This window comes from Pituophis catenifer, unplaced genomic scaffold (genome assembly GCF_029215685.1).
Source record: "Pituophis catenifer annectens isolate HBS135680 unplaced genomic scaffold, rPitCat1.0.hap2 SCAF_3, whole genome shotgun sequence".
NCBI lineage: Eukaryota > Metazoa > Chordata > Lepidosauria > Squamata > Colubridae > Pituophis > Pituophis catenifer.
Window position 1 is genome coordinate 74,248,091 of NW_027256883.1, and position 25,932 is coordinate 74,274,022.

At 37.9% G+C, this 25,932-nt stretch overlaps 2 protein-coding genes across 2 annotated transcripts in view; one reads left to right on the plus strand and one right to left on the minus strand.

The window, feature by feature from the left end:
- Positions 1-11,155, minus strand: part of MYLK4 (myosin light chain kinase family member 4) — a 101,264-nt gene extending 90,109 nt beyond the window's left edge. The window contains exon 1 of the mRNA XM_070940737.1: positions 11,035-11,155. Within this exon, the coding sequence (XP_070796838.1) occupies positions 11,035-11,056 (22 nt within the window). The 5' untranslated portion in view covers positions 11,057-11,155. The remainder of the gene's footprint in view (positions 1-11,034) is intronic.
- The window catches only part of WRNIP1 (WRN helicase interacting protein 1), a 33,078-nt gene that overhangs the window by 4,818 nt on the left and 2,328 nt on the right, over positions 1-25,932 (plus strand). Inside the window, exons 2-6 of the mRNA XM_070940739.1 lie at positions 9,544-9,735; positions 11,095-11,339; positions 22,779-23,002; positions 23,587-23,742; positions 25,800-25,879. Coding sequence (XP_070796840.1) covers positions 9,544-9,735; positions 11,095-11,339; positions 22,779-23,002; positions 23,587-23,742; positions 25,800-25,879 — 897 coding nt within the window. The remainder of the gene's footprint in view (positions 1-9,543; positions 9,736-11,094; positions 11,340-22,778; positions 23,003-23,586; positions 23,743-25,799; positions 25,880-25,932) is intronic.

Here is a 25,932-nt window from a genome sequence, read left to right on the forward strand (position 1 = left end):
AAAATCCAGGGATTATTTGTGTGATTTATTCTAGAATTCAGAGTATGGGACTATGATCAGTGCTTAATTTGTTGGCAAAGGATGATAGAGAATGATTAACAAGGATTAGAAATTTCTATAATGAATCCTATAATTTCCAGCCAGGAAGTTTAAATTGGAATGAAGTGGTACTCAGTGTATTGCTCACAAATCCTATTTTTATTATTAAAATAGAATGACCCAAACTATGCACCTGCTCATATATTTTATGCAAACAGGACTTTCATTAGAGAACAGAGTCTGATTCTCTATCATAGGATCGGGATTTGGATTAAATTACATTGCCTTTGAAGGTGAGTTGACTGGTGCTCAGATGATGTCTACGGCTTGATGGACATTTTTCCAATTTTGCTAATAAACTATCTACAACCAATTTTGGAGCATAATGATGTTGCCAAAGTAACCCCTGTCTTTGTCACCCCTCAGATTATGGTAATACCATCTATTTGGAGGTGTTCTACAACAACCTGGTAAAGTTTCAGTCAATCCCAAATAGAACAGTTAGATGTATGATGAGCTATAAAAGATGAGACCCTACAGCTTCACTCTTAGTCCATTATATGGGTTGCCAGTTCATCCCTGGATACAGTTTGAAGTGTTGATAATGTCCTTTAAAGCTATGATCGAATTGAGATCTAAGAAAAAACACACTTGCTACTGCATGAATGTCCAGGGTTGTAACAAAAGTGAGAAAATTCTTACTTACTAATCCCCCTTTTAACACCAGTAAATGTCCACACAGAAATGGACCTTTTATGGCTTCCATTTTCTGAAATATCTTATTGCTTAAAACTCATTTAGAGTCAACTTAAATGGTAGCTGTGTTTTTAATTTTTAATTTTTTACTATTATTAGCTGCCCTGAGTGCTTTATAAATTAAATTTGAGCGGGGCTGGGAGAATAATTTTTTTTAAATGTACAAATGATCTCCCAACTATGTTTTATTTGTAATCTGCATATGATCATTATTGAGAGGTGGTGTTGCATAGTAGCTAGAGTGTCAGAGTAGGGAGGGGAAGACCTAGATTCAATCCGATAAAAGTCATGGAGTAATCTTGGATAAGTTGCATAACTTTTCTTTACAGAATGATGATCAAGCTGATATTTGGGGAGAGGACAGTGAAGGCTAGTTCGGATACATTAATGCACTGGAGCTATCATACTGGTATGTCTAGTCTAACAAAGAGAAGGATTGGAGTGATATGATAATGGTCTTGCAATATTTGAGGGGCTGTCACAGAGAAGAGGGTGTCAACCTGTTCTCCAAAGCACCTGAGGGCAAGACAAGAAGTAGTCAATGGGAGTTTAACAAAGAGAGGTCCAACCTAGAATTAAGGAGAAATTTCCTGTCAGCGAGAATAATTAATGGAATGGCTTGCATCCAAAAGTTGTAGGTTGCTTCATCACTGGAGGTTTTTAAAACAAGATTGGATAGCCATTTGCCCAGAACGATATAGGCCCATGATGGCGAACCTATGGCACGCATGCCACAGGTGGCACATGTAGCCATAGCAGTGGGCACGCCAGCTCAGCTCTGGCGTGCATGCACACGCCGGCCAGCTGATTTTCGGGCCTTCTGGGCCCACCAGAATAGAGAAACAGGCTGTTTCCTGCCTCCGGAGGGCCTTGCGGGGGGGGGGGGGGGCGTGGGGAAGGCCCGTTTTTCTTTCTTACCTGGCTCCAGATCCTCTCTGTGCATCTGCAGAGGGCGAAAACAGCCTTTCCCACTCCCTCGGAGGCCCTCCAAAGGCCTGAAACGCCCCATTTCCCAACTCCCGGTAGGACAGGAAGTGACGTTTTTTGCTGTCCCCACCCTCCAGAGACTCCTAGAGAGGCTGGGGACAGCAAAAAACGTCACTTCCTGTCCCACTGGGAGTTGGGAAATGGGCCATTTCAGGCCTTTGGAGGGCCTCCGAGGGAGTGAGAAAGGCTGTTTTTGCCCTTTTCAGATAAATAGAGAGGATCTGGAACCAGGTAAGAAAGAAAAACGGGCCTAACGGGCCATCGTGTGCCAGGAGCGGGGGGGGGGAAGGGGGTTGCATGTGCATGCGCAGGGCAGGGTGCATAGAATTATCAGTGTGGGCACGTGTGCGCGCAACCCTCCCCCAGCCCCCACTCTCCTGGCACGCGATGGCAAAAAGGTTAGCCATCACTGATATAGGCGCTTCTGCTTGAGCAGACGAGTTGGACTAGAAGTCCTCCGAGGCCCCTTCCAACTCTGTTATTCCGTTAATATATGTGATGTGCTTTTAATAGTTAGCAAATGCAAACTATAATGCTAAATATTGCCCCCTTGACTGTTGTTTTGGAAATGAGTACCTGCCGCTGATAGAACAGGATTCACAGCAATGCAGGTCTAGAGTGCAGTGCTTAACACCCTTAATTTAGCATGGCAGTCCTCGGTTCAGTTCGCCTCTATTTTACAGAATGGCTTTTCCAGCTGGTTGCCCGGGAATGTTGGCAATGAAGCTGTGAAATGAATGCAGGGCTCCTCTGCAGACCATTCAGCCCCACCTTCTTCAAAGCTGGCAACGAACCTATGTAATAAATGCAGTTCCCTGGTCCCTGTCCCCCTCTCCCTTAATCACTGCTTTGCCAAGAGAACTAAAAGCAGGAAGCAGCTGTTGGCCACACAGGATTGCTGCAATTGACCAATGATTACTAAAAGTTAGTAAAGCCCAGAGAAAAAGTGGATTCTAAATGAGCTTTAAGCAGTAAGGTATTCCGCAAAATGGAAGCCACCTCCGTGTGGGTATTTGCTGGTGTTAAAGAGGGTAAAAATTTGGATGGATCATGGTTTGCTTTCTGAGCACATTGCCAGCAGTAACAGTTGAGGTCTAAATGGCACGCAAATTATAGTAAGAGAATTAGATGTTGTTGGCTCCAGGATTATGGATGTAGAAAGACCACATCTAGAATGTATCATAGTGGAGAAAGCTGGTCTTGGACTCGGTGCAAGAATACCCTTTTATTAGATTTAATTAGCACTGAATATCATATTAGAGCAAAGACTCGATTCCTGCTCTGTGACTTCCAGTGAACATTTGAATTTTTAATAATGTACCAAGAGAGAAAGAATGATATGACCTATTACTTTTTAAAATATTTTCAAAGCAATCAGATGCACATCGGTATCATGGTTTGGCTGGGAGGCTGGGAATAAAAGTGTTACTTCGTTTAGATAATGTGTTGTACATAGGGTTTGTATTACACAATTCCCTATGTATGATTATAGAAAACTAAATCTGCAAATACTTTTCCTTGCATGTGAAATTTTATCATGGTGGAATTGAGAATGCTAGCTGTTATACAATACTGTAACAGCTCCTCTCTACTTAAAATCTCTCTGCTTACAATCTATTTATGAGTCTTTTAAAAAAAAACTCTCTTTTTAAAAATCAAGTCTTACACCTGTTAGTTTAATTAATTAATTAAGACCAGTAATATACAGAGATTCCTGAGAATAAGCCCTTTAATAAGATATACTGTACATGTAAGCTCATGTGCACTAGGATTGGGTTTATGGTTTACAACGAGTATAAATTTACCCAATTTTGGTTCTGGAAACATTAGGAAACCATACAGAATTAGCATCTATTCAAAACCTGGACAGGCTTATATGAACTAAAAAAACTTATTTTGTCCTTTGGGATATAAAATATATTTTAGTCCTAAGGAAAAAAATTCTAGTAATAGATTGGATTGTCTTTTCCCTTTCGATCCCTTGAAATGATTCTGGATTATTTTGTGGTCTAATTATAAAACACTGCTGAAGAACAAAAAGGCAAAGAGATTTTATCATAGTGGTGTTTGTAAAACTGGATTCACCATATTTCCTTAAGCCACAATGAGGTTTGGTTTGGCTTAGTATACCCTGGGTGCCTAATTGTTTTGGTGTGTAAAACCATAGTTTATATTGTAAGTGAATAGTTATGTAACTTCAGAACATAGTGGTTTATTTAGCATGTTATGATTAAGAAAACCATAATTCAGCTTGTTATGGGAGCCCAGCCTAAAATTCTTTCTCCAGTAAGTTTATTCTGACTACTTTTATGTTTGGTTACATTCAGGATATATCCATGCCTGAACAATACAGATATATCTATTTATCTTCTGCAGTAATCTTGATCCTTGACCAATTTTTATGTGCCAGGTTGATACCACCAGCCAGCACAAACTATTGAAGATCTTTTCCCTTCATGCTTCTGGGCCAATGCATCTTCCCAGTTTTTTTTTTAGGAGGTTCATAAGGAGTAATAGCATGCTTACTGGAACTCTAAACACAATTATGTTCAGAAAGGAACCCTTTTCTAATTTGAAAAGCCTGTTCATCCATTTGTTTGAACTAACACTATATATAACATTCGGTTTACCTATCAAGCCCTACATACAGGACCATGCTATTTGCAAGACAATTTGTCCCCCATTATTTCTACTTGGCTTACAAAGTCTAGCACGGTTCTGATCTGTTTTATTAAACAACGCTATCTTATTGGACCCGGGAGTCTATGGCTATACCTACTCTAGCCCAAGATTGGGATGGCAGCAGGGGTGCTATTCAGCAGGTTCTGGAGAACGGTAGCGGAAATTTTGAGTAGTTCGGAGAACCAGCAAATATCACCTCTGGCCCCAGAGTGGGGTGGGAATGGAGATTTTGCAATATCCTTCCCCAGGAGTGGGGAGGGAATGGGGATTTTGCAGTATCCTTCCCCTGGAGTGGGGTGGGAATGGAGATTTTACAGTATCCCCATCCACCAAGCCATGCCCACAGAACCGGTAGTAAAAATAATTGAATTCCACCACTGGATGGCAGTGACCTGTTAGCATTCCACAAGGCATTGTAGATCTGTCTGTTCCCCAGGCATTTGGGCCAGGAACATTTGGGTTCTGGTGGTGATTTGACTTTTTGTTTGGGGGATTACCGATAATCCTTGATTTATGACCACAGTTTAACCCAAAATTTCTGTTACAAGCAAGGCAGTTGTTCAGTGAGTTTTCCCCATTTTATGACCTTTTTTTGTCCCGGTTGTTAAGTGATTCATTGCAGATAAGTGAATCTGGCTTCCCCTATTGTCTTGCTTGTCAGAACTCTGGAAAGGTTATAAATGGTGATCACATGATGTTGGGACAGTGCAACTGTCATATGTACATGCCAGTTTCCAAGCCCCTGAATTTTGATGACGTGACTATGGGGATGTCACAGCAGTCATAAGTGTGAAAAACAATCATAAATTGTAACTGAATATTACAACTTTTTTCAGGCCTGTTGTAACTATGAATGGTCACTAAACAAATTGTTATAAACCGGGGACTACCTATGTTGATTTAACTGGGGTGTCATGGAGTTATATTGTTATGATGGATTTAATCTTTGTGTGCAGCTCAAAGTGGGCTGCTGTGACTATAAATCAGTTAAATAAATGCACGCATCATATTTTCTGTTTCATATTTAGGATTCAGCATCCCTGAAACCAATGAGGCAGAAAAGTAAAATAGGTTTTGATTTCATTAGTACTGAACAAAATTCTAATCTAAAAGTCACATTGGACTAGATTTTATCTGGAAACCAATAGCTGCAAATGTCCCTTCTGTTTATTGTTAGAAAGAAAAATGTGAACTCATATTTTTAAGACTACCCCATTCTCCCTGGAGATTCCTTCCAGAGCTCAAAACAGCTGCAGCTTCCTTGCCTTTCATCCAAACGGGATTCAATTTGCAGGAAAATTAAACTATTGCAAATGGACTAAGCAATCTGGATTTATTTTAAATCACATACACAGATGCACACATATACATATGTACACTGGCTAAATTGGCATCAAACCAATCTTGTTTAATCTTAGCTTATAGAAAAACCAAGATGGATTTATATGTCACACAATTTTATGGCTACATTTGCCATTTTATTTAACTCCCAATTTGGTTCTGTTACAGTATGATGAGTACAGCTCTAGATTGGGTTCACACAACACAAAATCATTCATTTTAACCATGATTCAAAGCATTAATTAAGATTTGTAAATAGTAATGGTTTGCTGGATTTAAATATTACTTGTCTAAGGACACAAGGGCCTATTCTGACATATTATTTGGTGAAGAACTGAGGCAATTCTAATTTATATACGATAATTCAATGTCCTTGAAATTTGGCAAAATTTGGCAAAATTTTGTTATACTGTCTATAAAACATATCATGCTTTGATTACCTTGACGATATAGTTAAATATATTGTTTGTATTTTAATTGAAACAAGCTATTCACTTATATTTATATTCACTTATATTATCATTTATAATCTGCAGAATTCTGATCAGTGACTAGAATAAAGAACTATGTTACACTTAAATAGCACACTAACCCAAAACCAAACAAATCAAATTATGGTTTAATGTGATGTCTGAATCCATTGGGCTTGAAAGCAAGGGTTTGTTGTGGCTACTAATGATGGAACATACAAAACTGTGGCAAAGCTAGGTTATTTAGTTTAATAAGCTTGGAGATGTTGGGAAATGTGTTTCAACCTAGCTGAGGAAGATCATGGCAAGGAAAGCTTGATTATGTCAATTGTCAGCAGCTCCAGAAGGAATCTGGAGCTGCGAGGAATTGACTATAGCTCTTTTCCCAAGCAAAGAATATGCAATATTGCCAAGTGATGGATATGACCCTCCTGGAAAATCTTTGTTTTGCTTGTTACTTCTTTACTTGTCCTCCTGCCATTTGACCATAATCTCTCCGTCTGTTTCGCTGCATCAAAAGAAAGTTAGGTTCTGCCTAGATTTTCTGAGTAGGGAGCAGGAAGAAATTGAAGATATCCTCTCACAGAGATAGGAGGGTAAAATAAGGAGAGTAGGATGAAAACAAGGAAGAGGATGCCCAGTATGAAGTTTTGAACCCGGAGAGTATCTGTGGGGATGGTTAAATGTCTGCGGGGCTGGCCCCTCTCTTCAGTGCTCCATTTGTGGACAATCTCTAAACTTTTCTTTTCCCTCTTGCTTCTGGGAATGCTTTCTTCTCTAATCCATTGCATAATCCATATGATAATCTAATCTAATATGATATGATATATTACATATTACATATATATAATATTATATATAGATATTATATAATATATATTATATAATATATTATATTATATATATAGATATTATATATAATATGATAATCTAATGTGAATCCATATGATAATCTAATCCAAATGATAATCCATAATCTTGCAATCCATTGCCCAATGGAAATTCTAAAACTCCAAAGTAAATTCCAACATTTACAGCCACATCTGGAAAACACCTGTGCCTGAAACCTTGGAAATGTTCTAAGCCAGCACAAAAAATATAGGGCTGAGTGAAGTATACAGCTGTTTCCCAAATTCTACCCACATTTCATCACTTATTTCCTAAACAGTGTTCTCTTCTTTCTCCTCCTGTCATTGTTTTACTTTTACTTTTGCATTACAAGAATAAGAGAACCAATCAAGTATGCTACTGTTACTTTTCTGGATTTTTTTTTTTTTTTTTTTTTGCAAGATGACTTGAGTAAATATTATTGAATGGAGCAGCCATGGCTTCCCTTAAAAAAAGAAAACTCCCATCCAATCGAGTCCCACAATTGGAAAATGTTAGGATGCATTTCATTTTTCAACTTTTTGAGTATTAGTATTGCTTCTGCCAGGTGATAAGAAGAAAGGGGTGGAGCTGAGAATGAAAGACTGTTATTCCTGCTTTGACATTTTGCCTCTGCTATAAACACATTGTAAGTATATAGGCAAATTATTGTGTTTCATCCGCCATGCTCTCTGAGCTTGGTTGCTTTTTTGAGACATTTCACTACCCATACTAGGTAACATCAGTTACCTGCGAGTTCAATTCTCACCAGGCTCAAGGTTGACTCAGCCTTCCATCCTTTCTAAGGTGGGTAAAATGAGGACCCGGTTTATGGGGGCAATAAGCTGACTTTGTATAAAATATACAAAAGTGTGAAGGCTATTGCTTAACGCATTGTAAGCCGCCCTGAGTCTCCAGAGAAGGGCGGCATATAAAAATAAATAATAAATAAATCAGGGGTTTTGTCAGATGAGATTAACAGTTTAGTTCTAATAAAATTTGTAATTGACATTAACAAACTAATGAAAAAGTATGTGTGTTTTGGCAAGCATTTTTATTCTTTATACTGTATTTTTATTACATACAGGCAGTCTTAGGGTTACAATAGCCGTTGAAACTGGGGTTGTCATCACTAAGCAACGCAGTCATAAAAAGTGTGAAGGCAATTCTGGCAGTCCTGGTTGCCATCATTAAGTGTGGATTGTGTGGGTCGTTAAGCAAAGACTTTATGTGACTGCAACTTCCAGCTTCCTGCTGGCTTCCCCATTGACTATGGGAATTTAGCAGGGAATGTTGGAAATTGTGATCATTGTGACCATGGGGATAATGTGATGGACAGAACTCAGAGGGCAAGTTGTAAGTCCTTGTTGCGCATCATTGCAAGGTTAAATGATCACTGAAGGAGTGTTGGTAACCTACGGACCACCTGTAATGTGTTAAGTGTTGTACTGGCTAATACTTAGAAAACTATTACCCACTTCAGAAATCAAACATAGTTTTGCAGATGTGGGTACTTGTCAGTAGTGGGTTTCAATTTCAGCCGCTACTGGTTCGCTTGTGGGCCCATGCACGCTCACGCGCGTGCTGCTTCTGCACATGTGCAGATACGTCTGGGCGGGTGGGTGGAGCCTCCTGCCACCGCCACTACCGGTTTGCCTGATCCAGGGTGAACCGGTAGCAACCCACCACTGATGCTGGTCCACAAGAATAGCACTAAATTGTCTTTGTGTCTGAATGTGCAGATTGTGAAAATATTCACTAACTGGCAGGCCTTGTAGCTGTGGGTCAGAAATGGCTACTGCAACAAGGACGTAAAAGACACAGAAGTAAATCACTGTTGTAAACTATGCTGACTTATTAGGAGGGCAAAGCAAAGAGGATAGCATAATTCTCCCTTTAATAAGTTTTAAAAATAATTGCAGCGAATAAATTAGGTTTTTTGTGTTTCTTAAGGCCAATTGATGGCTGAAAGAAATAGCTAAAAGCAACCCATCCCTTTTTCAGATTAATATATTCAGTGAGATAATATGAACCTGCTGTCAAAGGAACCTCTAGAACCCTACTGAGCATGTCCAAGGGCTAAAATAGCTCTTGGAACCCAGCCAGGGGGTAGGAGATCTGTTTTCCTCCCCACTCAACCTCCTGTCTGGATGATAATTCTTTTTTAAGCTTTAAATAGTTTAGGTTTTCTATTTAAGTAACCCTCTCCTTTGGAAGGGAAGGAATAATTATATATATATATATATATATATATATATATATATATATATATATATATATATATATATATATATATATATCCCAATATTTCCTTCATGTCCATATGTTTTCACATAGGTTATTTTCAATTAGTTTTCAGAACAAAATCAACATGCTTGCCTTTATTTTTTCTTCGTTTCAGACAACCTTGGCACATATCATAGCCAGCAGCAGTAAGAAGAATGGAACACGGTTTGTGACACTGTCAGCCACAAGTGCCAAAACCAATGATGTCCGAGATGTAATTTTCCAAGCCCAAAATGAAAAGCGACTCTGCAAGAGGAAGACTATCCTATTTATAGATGAGATACACCGTTTCAATAAGTCCCAACAGGTATTAATTTTTCTATATGAAGTCAGAATATTAGGGTATTGCAGTGAAGTCCTTAAGTGAATGTGCTTGAGCAATGGTTTAACTCTGAACGATTGTGATACACCTTTCGTTAATGGGCTCTGGAAATCTATGAAGAGAATTACCCAATTTTTCTGTATTTGCTCTTCTGAAGCAGAACAAGATGTGAGAGAGTGCCTGGCCCAAGGTCACTTAGTAAGCAAAGCTTTGTGCCAAGGTCTCCCCAGTTCAAGTCTCTACACTTGATCTGTTATATCATACTGGCATAATGCATGTTTACATGCATTTTGCCTTGAGTTTAGAAACTCATTTTAATTGGCATTAAAAATCAATGCTGATACTTGATACTACCATATTGATCCCAATTGCCGTATTAAGATTAATATTATTACAGTCTATTTAAAAAGCAAGTTTGGGATTGAGAATTTGGCAACCACTTCCATTTTTAATATACCTTCCAATACCGCTAGGAAAAACCAGAAGCTTCTTTTCTAGCCAAGCAAGGTTATGAAGGGTCAGTCCGACCATTACAGCCATCTTTACTTAGTTTGTTCATGAGTAGAAAATGCTTTTTGGCTTGTAATGTAACTTTTACAATGTTAGTTTTACAACTAAAATAGAATGCTAAAATGTTTTGGAGATGAATTGGTTATGTCATCAAATGACCACATAGGGAGATTTGGAGACTGGAAATGAATACATATCAAAAAATTATATTAAATAATTAAATTATATTTAAAAAATTCTATTAAATAGGGAGTGGATTGCAATGAAATTAGGCTATGGCAAAATTTCCAAACATTCACTGTGTGATATATTGGTTACGTAGGGAAAACCTGGCTAGAAAGAATATGCATATCTATCTATCTATCTATCTATCTATCTATCTATCTATCTATCTATCTATAATCCAAATATACCTGGAGCTTTACAGTCTTTGGACAATCCTTTTGAAAATCAAGGAGACTGATTAAGATTTACCATCACACCCTTAATTTCTCCAAAACAGTGAAACCTATGTTACAAAAACATACTCTCTTCAGTATCCTGCATGATCAAGATTCTTGTAGCATCATAGAAATGAACCTGGTTTCAATGAATGAACTACTTTATTAGATGCGTAGGCACCAAAGCTAAAGTTCTAAGACTCCAGATGCTTTTCACACACAGTTTTAATTTTTAGCTTGGTGTGGAAATGAGGGCAGAGGGGATTGTCTGCAACACAAACTTAACAAAGTTCTGCTTAGTTCTTCTAAGCAGACGAGCTATCAGTATACTCACATGGGATGTTTACAGTTGTCATTGACTGCGACCAATTGTTTGTTTTCCTCCCATGTCCAGGACACTTTTCTTCCTCACGTTGAGTGTGGAACCATAACCCTGATTGGGGCAACAACAGAAAATCCTTCCTTCCAGGTCAATTCAGCACTGCTGAGTCGGTGTCGCGTTATTGTTCTTGAGAAACTCTCTGTTGAAGCAATGGAAGCTATTCTGATGCGAGCTATCAAGTCCTTAGGGATCCAGGTTCTGAGCCAAGATGAGGAACTCACCAGCTCTATGAATGCCAACAACAGCAAGGACTCTGAGTAAGTATGTTTTGTAGACTGCAACGTGCAACGTGTTAACATACACCACCCAAGGAATCCAGTGACAGATTGCCAAAGCAGAAGGCAGGAAGAACTTATGGAGGGGAGGAGTGGGGGAGAGGAGGAAGAATGCAAAAACCAAAGTCTTTTAATAGCAAAGGAAAGGGGTTGTGCTGAACACAAGTAGTAGAAAACAGCAGTGTAAAGGCAAAGTTTTTTAAAAAATGAGCCTAATTCTGTAACATCTGCTTTGGCTATTTTATATTTGACAGCAGCTGTGTATTGTCTATAGGTTTCTAATCTAATTTCTTTGCAGCAGTTTATTGCAAGTTTATCACAATATTCCAAAATGCTGGCCAGGTCAGCTCTTTCTGGCTTGTTTTGGTTTTGTTGATCAGAATTGCCTTTATATCTTGGGTATTTTATTAAAAAGCGAACAGTGAAAAATGACTATCCCTCATAAGGACACATTGCTGATACTAAGATGCCATCTAACAATTCAAGTAAATATTTAAAATCAGTATAAAGTTGTTTTTAGGTAAAAATATAAAGCCTACCTCATGCTTTCATTTAATATTATTTCAGAAGTTCAGAAGTCTAAATGTTAAGATAAGTGCTACATCAGATTGGAAGCATAGGAAACAGCTATGTTTAGAAAATTATATACTACAACTTCTTCAATGTAAAAGCACATTTATTTTGCCTAGTGAAGCAGGGTCAGGAACACAAGGAACTGTTCACAGATCTCAAGTATCTATTCCTAGCTTTAAATGCGAATTTCAGTTCATAGGGCACATTTATATTTAAGTCTCACTGGTTCAGCTAATTCTGCTTCAGCTAATTATTTTACTTGTTTTATAACTTGTAAGTTATCCAGAGTCACCCTGTAGGGGTGACAGGCAGCATAAAAGTTTAATAAATAAAATAAACTCCTGTTCATTTTTGGGAGCTTAAACCCAGTAATTTTCTCTTGGTTAGTGCCATTGTCAATTAAAGAAAAGAGCACAACTAATTTTGTTTCTACTTGGAAAGCACTTTTGGACTTTGTGCTTGAGGTGGAAAAAAAAATGAAAGTTTTAATTTTAGGTTTTGCTAGTTAGATAGGTTTTCTGTTATAGAAATGGCTGGTACCGTTTACATGATTTTATAAAAGTAAAATGTTGAGGTAAGGTATGTTACTACCTTATTCTGCATCAAAAGGAGTTGGAAGTCAATGTTTTTCTTTGTCTTTTTCCCTTTGCTCTATAGTTTTTCCTCTTCCCTTTTTCCTCTCCTATGTTCCTATTATTTTAATTTTTCTGTGTACTTCCATATTTTATATTTTGAGAAACTAGTAAATACTTTAAAAGTACCATTGCTTTCACAGTAGGTAATGTTAATATTGTCTTAATTAAGTCATATAATGAAGCCTTTTGAAAACAATTGCCTTTTATTCAGTTTTTCTCTTAACGATTAAGAAAAACGATATGCTTCTAACTAGACTGCATGATATAGGGGAACAGAGGCATCTTGTCTCCTTATTTAGGATATTGCATTTGTAACATTTTCACATTGCAGCAGGATATAAACACTGGGTTATGGGGCGGAGAAGAAATAACATAATGTCACAGCTGTGATCACAGCGACTTTTTGGCTGAGGTTGGAGGCTTTTGTTTCTGAATGGAATGTAGATAGTAGAAACTATTTTTTTCCTCCTCCTGTTCAGGGTTTTGTGTTTCACTATCCATTTTGTGCATGTGTGTATTTCTGAACATATGCTAAATAAATATAATTTTAAGTTGGTCGTGCCAAGGCTTCAAGCTTTAGGATTGGTGACCTTTGTTACTAGATTACGGCGGTCTCCCAATTAGAGTTCAGTGTAGAAGGTACACATTTTCCCCATATAGTTTCTCAAAAGAAAGAAATTTTTAATGAGCTTGTTGCTGCTCTGAGGTACTTCAAACTTACGAGACCAACATGCTTTATGTCTCATGTGGTGATGCAGTGGTTAGAAAGCAGTATTGCAGGCTAACTCTGCCAACTGCCAGCAGTTTGATCCTGACTGGCTTAAGGTTGACTCAGCCTTCCATCCTTCCGAGGTCAGTAAAATGAGGACCCAGATTGTTGGGGGCAATATGCTGACACTGTAAATCGCTTAGAGAGGGATGTAGAGCATTATGAAGCGGTATATAAGTCTAAGTGCTACTGCTATTGCTATGTATATTTATGTTATCCCAGCTCCACCAATTGGGTAAACATGAATAAACTGAAACATGGAAATGTTAACACTCTTACTCAAGGTTATATAATCAGTAAAAGAAAGTGTGTGTGGGGGGGAAGCAGAAGTCTTGAAAAGTACTGCCTCTAAAATGAGTGTCCAACCTTTTGGCTTGCCTGGGCAGTAGTATTAAAAACACTGGAGTTTTTTAAGATGAGATTGGACAACTATTTGTCTAAAATAGTATAGAGTTGGGCTAGAAGTCTTCCAATGTCCCTTCCAACTCTGTTATTCTGTTATTCTGCATTGAATGAAGAGGAATTGTCTTGGGACACATATAAAATATATCATTTTATAATATTAAATCACATAATGTTAAAAGTTTACGATCTTGGAGGACCACATTACTAGCTGTCCAGGGCTGCACATGGTCCATAGACTGTGAGTTGGACACCCTGGTCTGTATGATAAAGCAGCTGTATCATATGACTTCATTGTACAATTCTGTAGTATTTAAAAGTCTTATCATATTATAGGAGAATATCCTATTAGATTATGTGTTTAGCTGACAAGGTTTACATTTGAAGGGCTTTTTGAACTAATACTTGGCCTTCAAGCATCACAACAGCACGTTGGAATGAAGTTACGGAAAGTTGGCAGCTGTACCATTGCTATTATATCCAAAGGAGTCCTCATTTGTAGTCACGGTACATTACTGTAAGGTACATAATGTTGGCTGCATGTAATACCAAATCAATTTTTTTTTGCAAGTTTCACAGTGTATTCCCTTGGCTCTTGTAAATAGATGAAATGGTCTTCCAGGAGTTTTCATATTTTTCTAAATGTTAATTTTATTGTGGTTTAAACTTTGTTGGTGATGCATTGGGATCTGGCAAGCCCCCCCCCCCCCCCTTTGAATAAGAGCCTTGGTGGCGCAGCAGACTAAAGTGCTGTTAAGTAGTACCAGCTGCCTGCAATTACTGCAAATTCAAATCTCACCAGGCTCAAGGTTGACTCAGCCTTCCATCCTTTCGAGGTAGGTAAAATGAGAACCCGGATTGTGGGGGCACTTTGTATAAAAAAGAACACCGCTTAGGGGGGGCCGAAAGCCCTACTAAGGTATATACAAAAGTATGAATGCTATTGCTTAATGCATTGTAAGCCACCCTGAGTCTCCGGAGAAAGGCGGCATATAAATCGAACCAATCAATCAATCAATCAATCAATCAATCAATAAACTACCAGAAGACTTTAAAAAACTGGCTCTTCTCTCAAGCATTGGAATACGGTGAGATGGGATCACAGCAATTACAATTGTGGATCAGTTAGGGATCCACAATTGCTGCTTGGGGCACCAGCATTCATGTTTTGATTTTTTGTGTGTATTAGTTTTACTATTCAGGTGGGTTTTACTTTGTTAGCCACCCCGAGTTGTGGTGTATAAGATAGGCAGATAGTGAGATAGATAGACCACATTTATTTAATCAAAATAGCTCAGCAGTATTTACTGTATTTATTCATTGCCTATCCTTTCCTCAGAAAACCTAACAGAAGCAAATTCTGCTACACACAATCCCAAATGTCGTGATAGAAATAAATTATATGAATAGAATCAAACTACATAGATTCAGTTCTTTTTTTTTTAGTCTGCTTCATTCTTAAGAAACATGATTTTAAAACACTGGGGTGATTCAGATGAGGAAATTATTGTTAAGAAATAATTGTGGGAAACGGGGGCAAAATTTTCATGATGATGGGAAGAAGACAGAGGAAATGCTTGCCAGGACATGTCCTCAATGTTTTTTACTGATGTCACAGTATATTGGGATATTTTACTAGATTTTTTTTTAGCAGTGTCATTTTATTATTGTCTGGATTTACCATATTTTTCGGAGTATAAGACGCTCCGGACTATAAGACGCACCTACCTTTTTTAGTGAGGAAAACAAGAAAAAGAAATCTGCCTCTGCTCCCAGCAATTTTGCCTCGTTGCAGCAAACAGCAAATAGCCTGCTTTACTTTCATTTTTGTTTTCAGCATAGCTTGATTAGCACAAGAAAAAAAAAAATCTGCTCCCAGCAATTTACCTCCTTGCAGCAAGCAGCAGAGGCCTGCTGAGAGTCAGAAGACCAAGCCAATCAACTTGTGCTAATTAGGCTGTGCTGAAGCTGAAACGAGCTGTTTCTTCTTCCTGCTTGCTGCAAGGAGGTAAACTGCTGGGAGGCAGAGGCCAAAGGGTGGGGGCCAGTGGGTGGGCGGGGCTACATTTGGTGTATAAAGACGCATCTAAATTTTCACCCCCTTTTATACTCCGAAAAATACGGTATATTATAAACAGCCATAGCCTGGTTTGACTGGGAACAATTAATAGAAATGCAAAAAAGTAAAGAAATACATGGCCAGAAGTTAAACTTCTAAGCCTTCAGAGAAGACTAACATAAGTATCCTCTCTACAATATAAAGGCTAGGAAGTTGTGTGGTGTAAGCATCCAACTCTCATACGGTTGTACCCATAAGATGCAACACTATTGTCTGCAATGTATACATCACAATCAACATTCACTTTGTAGTGGATATCTCAGAATATAAGGTGGGATAGAAAAAAATTAGAGGCAGGGAAGTTATATACATTAAAGAAATCTTATAATGAAAAGAATCAGACCTGACAAAGGAGACAGAAATAATGCAGTATTTGTGTATGGAGCTTGGTTGTTAAAAATATGTTTCAAAATCTTTCTTCCTGGGCAATTCACAGTGAGATTTTTTTGTGGGGTTCTATGTCTTAATGAGGTCAATCTGCAAATTAGTTAAATGTAGCAGACATGACAAAGAACAAAAACTATAAGAGGAAAAATTATTTATACAGAGGAAGGACTAAGTTCTACTGAACTATATATCAAATTTCAGAGTGGGCCTAAATATATATTCTTTTAATTTAATTTAATTAATTAAATTAATATGCCGCCTCTCTCCGAAGACTCAGGACAGCTCACAATATATTTAAAAAATCATTATAAAAAGACATTGAAAAATTAAAAACATTAAAAACTCATTCACACCATTCATGGCCGGATCTTACCAGATCACAAGAGCGAGATCAACGGCCCCAGGCTGCCGGAATGTTAAGATCTTCTGTAAGGATTTGATCATAAAGCTCTGTGGTTGATTTTTGTGCAATAATTGTTTTGTAGGGCCGAGCTATATCTATCCATGGTAGGCATCCGTTTTCAGCACAGGCCTCCTCTAGACAACCAGAAATGCTCCATGATTTATCTCCTGAAGCTCCTTCCTCCTAGCTAGTTTCTGAATTCAAACAGGAGAAACAATGTTAACAAGAAAACGGTAACAATGGTAGGCACAGAAAGAGCATGGCGTTAAACTCTTTTGCAATAAAAATCATCACTCTTCTTCATCTATTTGCTATCAAGATATTGTGAAAGCCCTGGGCCAATCATTATCTGAATGAATCACTGCAGTTGTTAAATTGGTCACACGGTTGTTAAGTGAATTTGGTTTCCCCATTGACTTTGCTTGTATAAAAGATGTAAAAAGTGATCACATGACTCCAGGACACTGCAACTGTCGTAAATGTGAGTCAGTTGTCAAGCATCTGAACGTAAATTTCATGACCATGGTGAAGCTGAAATGGTCATCAGTGTGAAAAATGGTCATAAGTCATTTTTTTTAGTGCCATTGTAACTTTGAATGGTCATTAAGTGAACTGTTGTAAGTTAAGGACTAGGTACTATGGTAATACACACTAAAGGTAAGCACTACAAACTACAGATAATTATTTATATTGCTCAGCAGTATGTGAAGACAGATATAAATAATAACTTCTGTGGCAATCATTGATGTATCTTTATTCATTGAAAATTTTATTCCTTTAGGCGAATGTTGGTGCATTAGCTGTATTTTTCCTACTGGTATCCTTTTAGTTGACATTCCACTCGGAGGTCAGCCAGTGCTAGGTCCTAGGGTGTTCTCTCTGTCTCTGTGTATATTTTTGTCTCTAGGTATCACTGGTTACAGAGTATAAACATCAAGACTTGGTGTTCAAGACGTCCTATGTTTAATTTTGGAAACTGGCAAAAATACCCAATTGTGCAATTGTGAAAGCTGAGAGTGGGGAAAATCTCAACAGTAGTTGGGAACTAAATTAGATTAATGCCTTAGCAATTGTTATTTGCATAGGTAGAAAGAGTTGAAGTAGAGTTTTAAATTATAATAAAGCTTCATATTTATGTTAGGTTTGTTGAGAAAGTCCTTTGAGTTTTAAAACTTTCAGAATGTTGTGTCCCATAGGGTTACCTTATATCTTATTTATTTTTAACAAACATTGTATAGTAGGGAATCAGAAATTTATATATATATATATTACCATATCCAAATGATGAGCAGCTTTTCTTGTAGTGGGAGCTGGGAAATGGCGAGCATGATTTCTAGATTGAGATCAACAAGGTAACATCTACAGGATAGTATGGAAGCAATTAAAATGTTCCTTTAGATCAGGGGTGTCAAACTCCCATCGTCACAGCAGCATCACGTGATGTATCGGGACTTCTTTTCCCTTTCCTAAACGGTATGGGCGTGGCCAATGCGTGATGCATCCAGCTTGCAGGCCGCGAGTTTGACAGGCCTGCTTTAGATGGTTTTGCCCTTACACCTGTAGTAAAGATGTATCTGCAAGTGCCTTGCTTTTCTTTTTATTATGTATCTTGATATTTTTACAAATTTTTCTACAGAACATAAACCAGATAAGAAAATACAACTAGATGAGCTAAATCTAATTTATTGTAAGGTACATTAACAGAATCTTGCAAATCTGGGAGTACAAAGCTTGGCCCTACCGCTTTTAACTGCTTGATCCATTAGGGTGGGTCCTTCTTAAGTTTGTTTCTCTGGCCATTAAGCTACTGGCGGCTTCTGCTTCCTCAATGTTATTCCCAAATTCCATTACATCATGCCCATCAAAGAGAAGCATCAAAATTCAGAGGCTAAGCTTTTTCTTTTCTATGAATAAGTTATCAGATGTATTCCTTAATATCTCCATTTAAAAGTATCTCCATTAGTGACTTCCAAAAGATTTTAATATTGCCTTCTACAGTTGCTCATAATTTTTATCCTCCAAGTTCTCCCAGCTGTCTGTCTCTTCTTGATTAACCAAAGTCATAGCCACTAATGTTCCTGTAAGGTTCAAGAACCATAAAATTATCTTTCCAGATCCCTAGAAGGCAACTCAGTGCAAAATCCGGAACATCAGTACAGAAACTTGAAAAATAATTTTGCCAATTAGTGTAGTTACTGTTTTACAGTTGCATATGCATTTTGAGTTCAGACCAAAGAGATGAAGATCCCTTTTGGATTTATTTGTTTATTATTTTGCAAGAACTTTTAAGTTCAAACTTTTAACTGACTCATTTCTGTTTTTAACTTTTTAAAAATTTGGCTTTAATTTCAGATGAGCGCTGTGACCTGATCTTTACTTGCTCAGCTCACTTTGCCTTTAAAAATAACTTTTTAGTCAGCTTCAGCTCATTTACAAACTTAGTGGCATGTATGAGATAGCAAATGGACTGCAGCCTAATAATCTGCAGAAGCGATATGAAGCAAGTAGAAAAATTTCATTTCGGCAAAGTGCTTTTGTGTTTAATACCATGGGAGCTGCTATATTTTTTCCTAAATCACATGGGAAGATACTGCATAAGAGAGCTGTTTCAATAAGCTTGATGGTCAGTGAAGACCATAAATATATCTGAATTGAAAGTAAAATAAGAAGCAGCTATTATATAATATTTCTTGGCCAGCTATGATTTAAAGCTATTTTATATATTGTCAGGGGTGAGAAAAGTGGATTGGCCAGCTCTTATTTACTGATAATTTAGCATATCATATTAACACAGACATCTCAGTAGTGATATGAATTATTGTCTTTACCTGGCATAGGAAAAAAGATATGTGAAGTAATACTAGGTGTTTTGGCTATTCTGCAGGATGACTCAAATCTGCAGGGAGCTGTATCTTCTTATGAGAAAATATAGTTATCTTCTAGCGAATATTGTGCATTGCCAGATGCCATGCAGCTTATATTTAATACAATTATTTGTATTTGAGAATAGAAATACAAATATCTTTATAAACACAAATACCTTTGAGAATACGAAGATGAAATATAAATGTTCTAAATTAGGTGGCTTACAAATAACAATTTTAAAATTACACACACACATGTATATATGCTTTCCTTGTCATATACATATATACATCAAGGGATTCTTCCCATAGAGCATAATGATTCCTGTTTTATTTTGGAAGAGGAACAATCCTGCTGGAGCAGGTTTTCTAATCTTTATCTACTTGCTCCCCACGATACATTTGGTGGAAGAGACCCATGTGTATGTGATAAATAAGAGCAGGGTTTGCAGATAAAGCTGTGGACTTATTCCTCTTGTAGGCTTCAATCGTGCAAAGAAAGAGATTAGCACAGAATGTTCACATATGCAGTTGTTCCCCCAAATCTGCAACTGATGTGATAGAGTCAAATATAGATTTGAATTTTTGGTTGTCCTTTCATATTATATTCACCAGAAAGATAACTACGGGTAGTTGTTTCTACAGAACTAATGAACTAAATATGTTAAACTGACACATATTGAAGAGAAGGAAAAAGGCTGTTCTGTCTTAATGTATGGCAAGTTGTAGTGGCTGCTGAGTGACCCCAGAAAAAGTAGCAGCTGTTTTAAGGAGTTACAAACTATATAAGGGCTTCCCACTTCCTCCAGAGCGCTTTTTGCCTTTGAATTCAAAGCTCTTCACAGCCCTAGAATATTCCTGCTATTTTATCATTGTGCTTCTTGTGTGATAAGCCACCTCAGAAGCGGCCATTTTATAAAGAACTGAACATAGGTAGTCCTTGGTTAACAAATACAATTGGGACCAGAAATTCCATCACTAAGCAACACGGCTCTTAAACAAAAACGTGATCATGATTGGCTTTACAACCTCACTTCCACCACGGTCATTAAGCAAATCACCCATGGATGCTAAACGTTTATTAAGACATCAAGTGGCTGAAACTTGCCATTTTAGTGCCAGTTTCTCCAATGATGCTGTAATGGTCATAAATGCTGGCTGACTGACGAGCATCACGACAGTCCAGCAGTCATAAGTGCAAGGATTAGTTGTCAAGTTACTTTTTTCAGACCTTCATAACTTCAAATGGTCAGCAAACAAGGTAGTTCGTAAGCGAGGACTACCTGTAAATAGAATTTAAGAATAGACTTACGAATAGGGTTAGATGTGGTAAGATGAGCGGACAATAAATTTTATATATTAAATAAATAAATAGACTGCTTGTCCATTCAAAGACTTATTCATGTATAGAGTTGGGATTTTTTTCTGGTAAAGTATTATGTGATCAGGTAAAAGGATTTCTAGAGCGGATGAAAATAAAAAGGGTGGGAGAGGGGAACAGAAGCAAGAACAACAATATCAGTTTTAAATAGCTAATTTTATTTTTTATTTATTTTATGTGTATTATGCCTTCAATTTGTACAATTCAAGATGGTATACAATACCTAACTCCTCCTTCCTCCTATTTTCCCCACAACAACACTGATGTGGAGGGGAGGTTGGTTTGAGACAAAGTGACTGCTGCAGAGTCCTCCAGATGGCTTCCATGCCTAGAACTCAAAGGTTCTGGGTTAGTGTTCCAGCACCAGAACCATTACATCAAACTGGTGTGGATATTGCATCCCAACCAACAGCTCTAGTTGCTTGTGGTCCGTTGACATTTTCCACATGTGAATTGCAGATCTTCTGGCAATCCTGGGTTCATTTGCAATGCCAGCACTAAAGATGCTATCCCTGTCATTGGATTGGATTTGGTGCTGCTCTGAATAACAATGGCTTTGTCTTCAATCCGCCTAGCAAAAAATTCATAGCAGCCTGGAAGGAGTCCTTCTGACTCACCATAACCGATAAGAGATCAGAAAGTCTTAAACAAGGCCACTGGATGGCAGTCTACAAACACAGTAAGGATGGAGAGATATTGATACTGCCTCCGTTACCACCAAGATGTAATCTGAATAGGGACTCCTACTTGTGTTTGTTTGTATTCATGGCTAGTCTTTCACCAGTGTTGCTCTAAGTATCTCTTCTGTTGCTTCACCTCCCATAGCTCTTTAGTTAATCAAGGAGCATTCCTGGATCAGCATCCAGAGAGAGGCTGTTTGGCAGGACTCTGTTGCCTTTGTCAGTACTGTTTCTGTATTTTAGAGAGCTACTGGGCATTTGAGATGCCCAGCAGATTGTTGGAAAAATCCCAAGTGCCCAGTCAAAACACAGGCAGCTGGCACAGCCCTTCTTAATCAGTTCTTCTTCCCTGTAGAAGTCACTATTGTCCATTAGTTTCATAGTGACCAGTAAATGCTCTGATCATGACAAAGGATAATGTCCCTCAACTTCAGATCCTGCTACAAGAATGTACAAGTATGTAATCTACAAAACTTATTAATTTTATTTGCTGCCATTGAAAATCTTCATTTTAGGATGATTTTTAAATTTTCTTGATAGTCAGTTTTGATTTTGAACGATTTAATTATTTGTTTCATTTTAAAACAAGAGAACATGGTTATTAGGTGGCATCATTTATGCTGATGTTTCCGTTCCTTCTAAAAGAGATCAAACAGGTTGACCACCTTAGTGGGCATTTATTTGTTTGCATGCAGGGAAAGAGAGGTAAATCAAGGTTTTCTACATCAAACTACAGCTTGATGTTTACTTACTTAGCTTTTTGTCTTTGTTCCTATTTGACAGAATAAATAAAGCAGTTAATGGTGTTAGTTCTGTTTCAGTTCAGGGCAAAATATGGTTCAAATTTCAATTTTTAATATGGGTTTGCAATGATTCCCTAACCTGGTTTGAATGTGACCCTGTATACATTAAAGTTTACCATCACTTTATCTCCTGTTTGTTATCAAATGACAAAGAAGGACTCAGAAGAATGTTTAACATCACCACGGTATATATTTTTAACATTATAATGTCGAAACCAAGGAGACAGATGACACATTCTTTGTAAAGCCTCTGTGATATTTGGAATAATTTCATGAGGTTAAAACTGTGGTCTATTTCGCTCTCAGTGTCCAAGTAAAGAAAGGTGTCTTTGTGAACAAACAATGTGTAATGAACTCAGATGTTCCATCCTGATGAGAAGTAATGAGTTAACGTTTTTATTTCAGGTTATGTCTATGCATTGAAAGAAGAGCAATAAACACTCTTGCCTATCTTTGTGATGGTGATGCAAGGACTGGGTTAAATGGGCTCCAGATGGCTGTCCAGGCAAGATTAACCAACCCCTCCCATCAGAATAACAACCATGAGTGTTCTGCTAAACGAGTGGTCATTACAGAAGATCATGTGAAGGAAGGACTCCAGCGATCCCACATTTTGTATGACCGAGCTGGTGAGTGTCAAATATAACAGCCCTTATGCCAGTATTGGGAAGGAAATCAGATACTTGAGTTAGCTGTGCACTTCTGTAGAATTGCTTTTGTATATATTTTCTCTATTAAGGGAATCATAACTTCATGTAGATGTCCTTCTTAGTACTGGATGGTGAACTAAGTTTAGAAACAATACACAATATAAATGAGCATTAAATAATTATGCAATATTGTAATGTTCTATGTCACCAATACAATATAACGTAAAACGTTTCATATAATGCCCCACAAGAAGCAGCTTGAAGCTGGGAACAAAAAACGTGCAGCTGTGTCTTTGCCCCCAGTTACTTTGAAGAATGCAACTTTCATCTCTCTTTAAAGGTAAAAGGACAATATGCTGACTCTGTAAACTGCTTAGAGAGGTCTGTAAAGCACTGTGAGCAGTATATAAGTCTAAGTGCTATTGCTATTGCTATTACTAATACAGGCATGTTGAAATTAATATACGCCTTGGAAAAATAGGCATTTCAATTGGAGTGCCTCTGCTACTCAGATACATTGGATGATCTAAGCATTGTGTGGCTTTTGGTCTGTTTCTCAATAGGCGAAGAGCATTATAACTGCATCTCTGCACTTCATAAATCTATGCGTGGCTCTGACGAAAATGCTTCCCTTTACTGGCTGGCCCGAATGCTTGAAGGGGGTGAGGATCCACTGTATGTGGCAAGAAGGTTGGTAAGGTTTGCAAGTGAGGATATAGGTGAGTAACTCAAGAGAACATGGGTTTCTATGGGCAGTTTCGCCTAGCTAGCCCCTGGACCCTTATAGCCATTCTAATAGTTTTATCACCAACGCTGCACTCGGTCCCCCATGCTGCCAACCAGCTTTTACTTCGAAAGTGAAAGTAAAGTCATTCTCCTTCTTACAATATAGGGAAAGTGGGAAAACCTGCCTCCAGGGCAACGATGAAGGAGCAGGTGGCAGTTTTTGAGATATTTAATCCAGAACCAGAGTTTGGCCAGAAGTCAATCAGCTCAGTTTTTGAGAATTGCAGTTCTAATATATCAGGAGAAGTTCAGAGTATAACAGGCAACATTATACCGTTTGGAGCCATCTGTTTAATAAATATCATTATGAAAAGGGTATTTGGCTCATTGAAACTGGAAATGTGCTTGCCTGTGCATCAGCTCATGAATGTACAAACTTACTGAACGGAGGTATGGCTCCCAAACTATGATGAATTTGTCTAGCACAGGGTTTTAGATGACGAATATGGATTTATCCAATATCAAAACCAGTTGACTAACTGATATTCTAATGCTTAACTTGAATGACAGAAATCTTTGCAGCCTGAGTCTCTCCATATTGCAGTGCTATTTTTTCCAGCTATAGACAGGCAGAGTTGGGCTAAAGTCCCTATTTCACTATTCATCAAACAACGCCTTTATATAATATTTAACATACATGAAATATTTTTCCAGTAGTTTCATTACTTTGGTAGCCTTTTGACAAGATGTCCATTTCACCATTGAGGGAAAGAGGTCAAAATGAACAAAAAATATCTACCTGTTCTCCTGTTGTTCACTTGTTCACTTGGCTTGAAAAGAGTAAAACTAGGGTACATCATTTAAAACCAGAGATTGGTGTGCAACAACTAACCATTGGTTGAAAGTCATTTTTGTCTTAGTCACTCTTGTGCCCCTCATGTACTAATAGCTTCCCATCCAGCTTCCTTCTAGTTTATCCCCAGAAGTGCTTTATTCCTTGGGCTAAAAGTGAGCTGCAAAGGCTTATGAGCCAATTATATAGGAAGATACTCCCTCTTTCCCTAGTAGAATAAGAAACTGAGTCATTTGTCCTAAAGAGAAACCAATGTTCGTATCTTCTTTCTTTGATATTAATGATACAAAGGAGAATATTTATGAAAGCAAATTTTAATATGTTGCAATTGGCAGTTTTACCAGATAAATATATTCTGTTGATTTATTCATCAAACTTCTAGACTGCCAACTTAAAAAAAACAACCACCCATGAAATAATAACTGTCGGTGCTGCCAACCAGTTTTTACTTTGAAAGTGAAAGTAACAGCCATTCTCCTTCTTACAATAGAGGGCAAGTGGGAAAACCTGCCTCCAGGGCAACAATGAAGGAGCAGGTGACAGTTTTTGAGATATTTGATCTAGAACCAGAGTTCTAGATAACAGGAGAAACAGACCATCTTACTACACCTCCTTCCCCCAGTGTCCAGCCCAACCATCCAAATCCAAGCCTAGGAGAAAATCTAGGGTTTTAAAGATCAGTTTAAGGCAGATGCCATTAGAATCTCTAAAGGACAGATGGAGCAACTGAAGGCCTACCTCTTGGGTCCTACTTATTGACTTTACTTAATCAATGAGGCCTGAAGGAAGCCAAGTCTTTTGAAGCACATAGAACAAGCAGTCCCTCAAATAGAAAGGCCCTGTGCCAAGTAGGGGTTTACTTTTTTTTTTTTTTAATTTGATTTATATGCCACCCTTCTCCGGAGACTCAGGGCGGCTTACAATGTGCTCAGCAATAGCCTTCATCCTTTTGTATATTTATACAAAGTCAGCTTATTGCCCCCACAACTGGGTCCTCAATTTACCTACCTTAGAAAGGATGGAAGGCTGAGTCAACCTTGAGCCTTGGCGAGATTCGAACCTGCAGTAATTGCAGGCAGCTCGTCTTAATAACCAGCTTAATAACAGGGTGCCTTAGACCACTGTACTACCAAGGCTCTTGAGTCAACTTGACTTGATGTATCGTATTATTGATTAGAATATAAAATTTCGTTATAGGATTGGCAGATCCCTTGGCCTTACCTCAAGCTGTGGCTGCTTATCAAGGTTGCCACTTTATTGGCATGCCGGAGTGTGAGGTAATATAATTTATAAACAGCCAATATCAGAACTTCTAAATGTTACTCTTTCT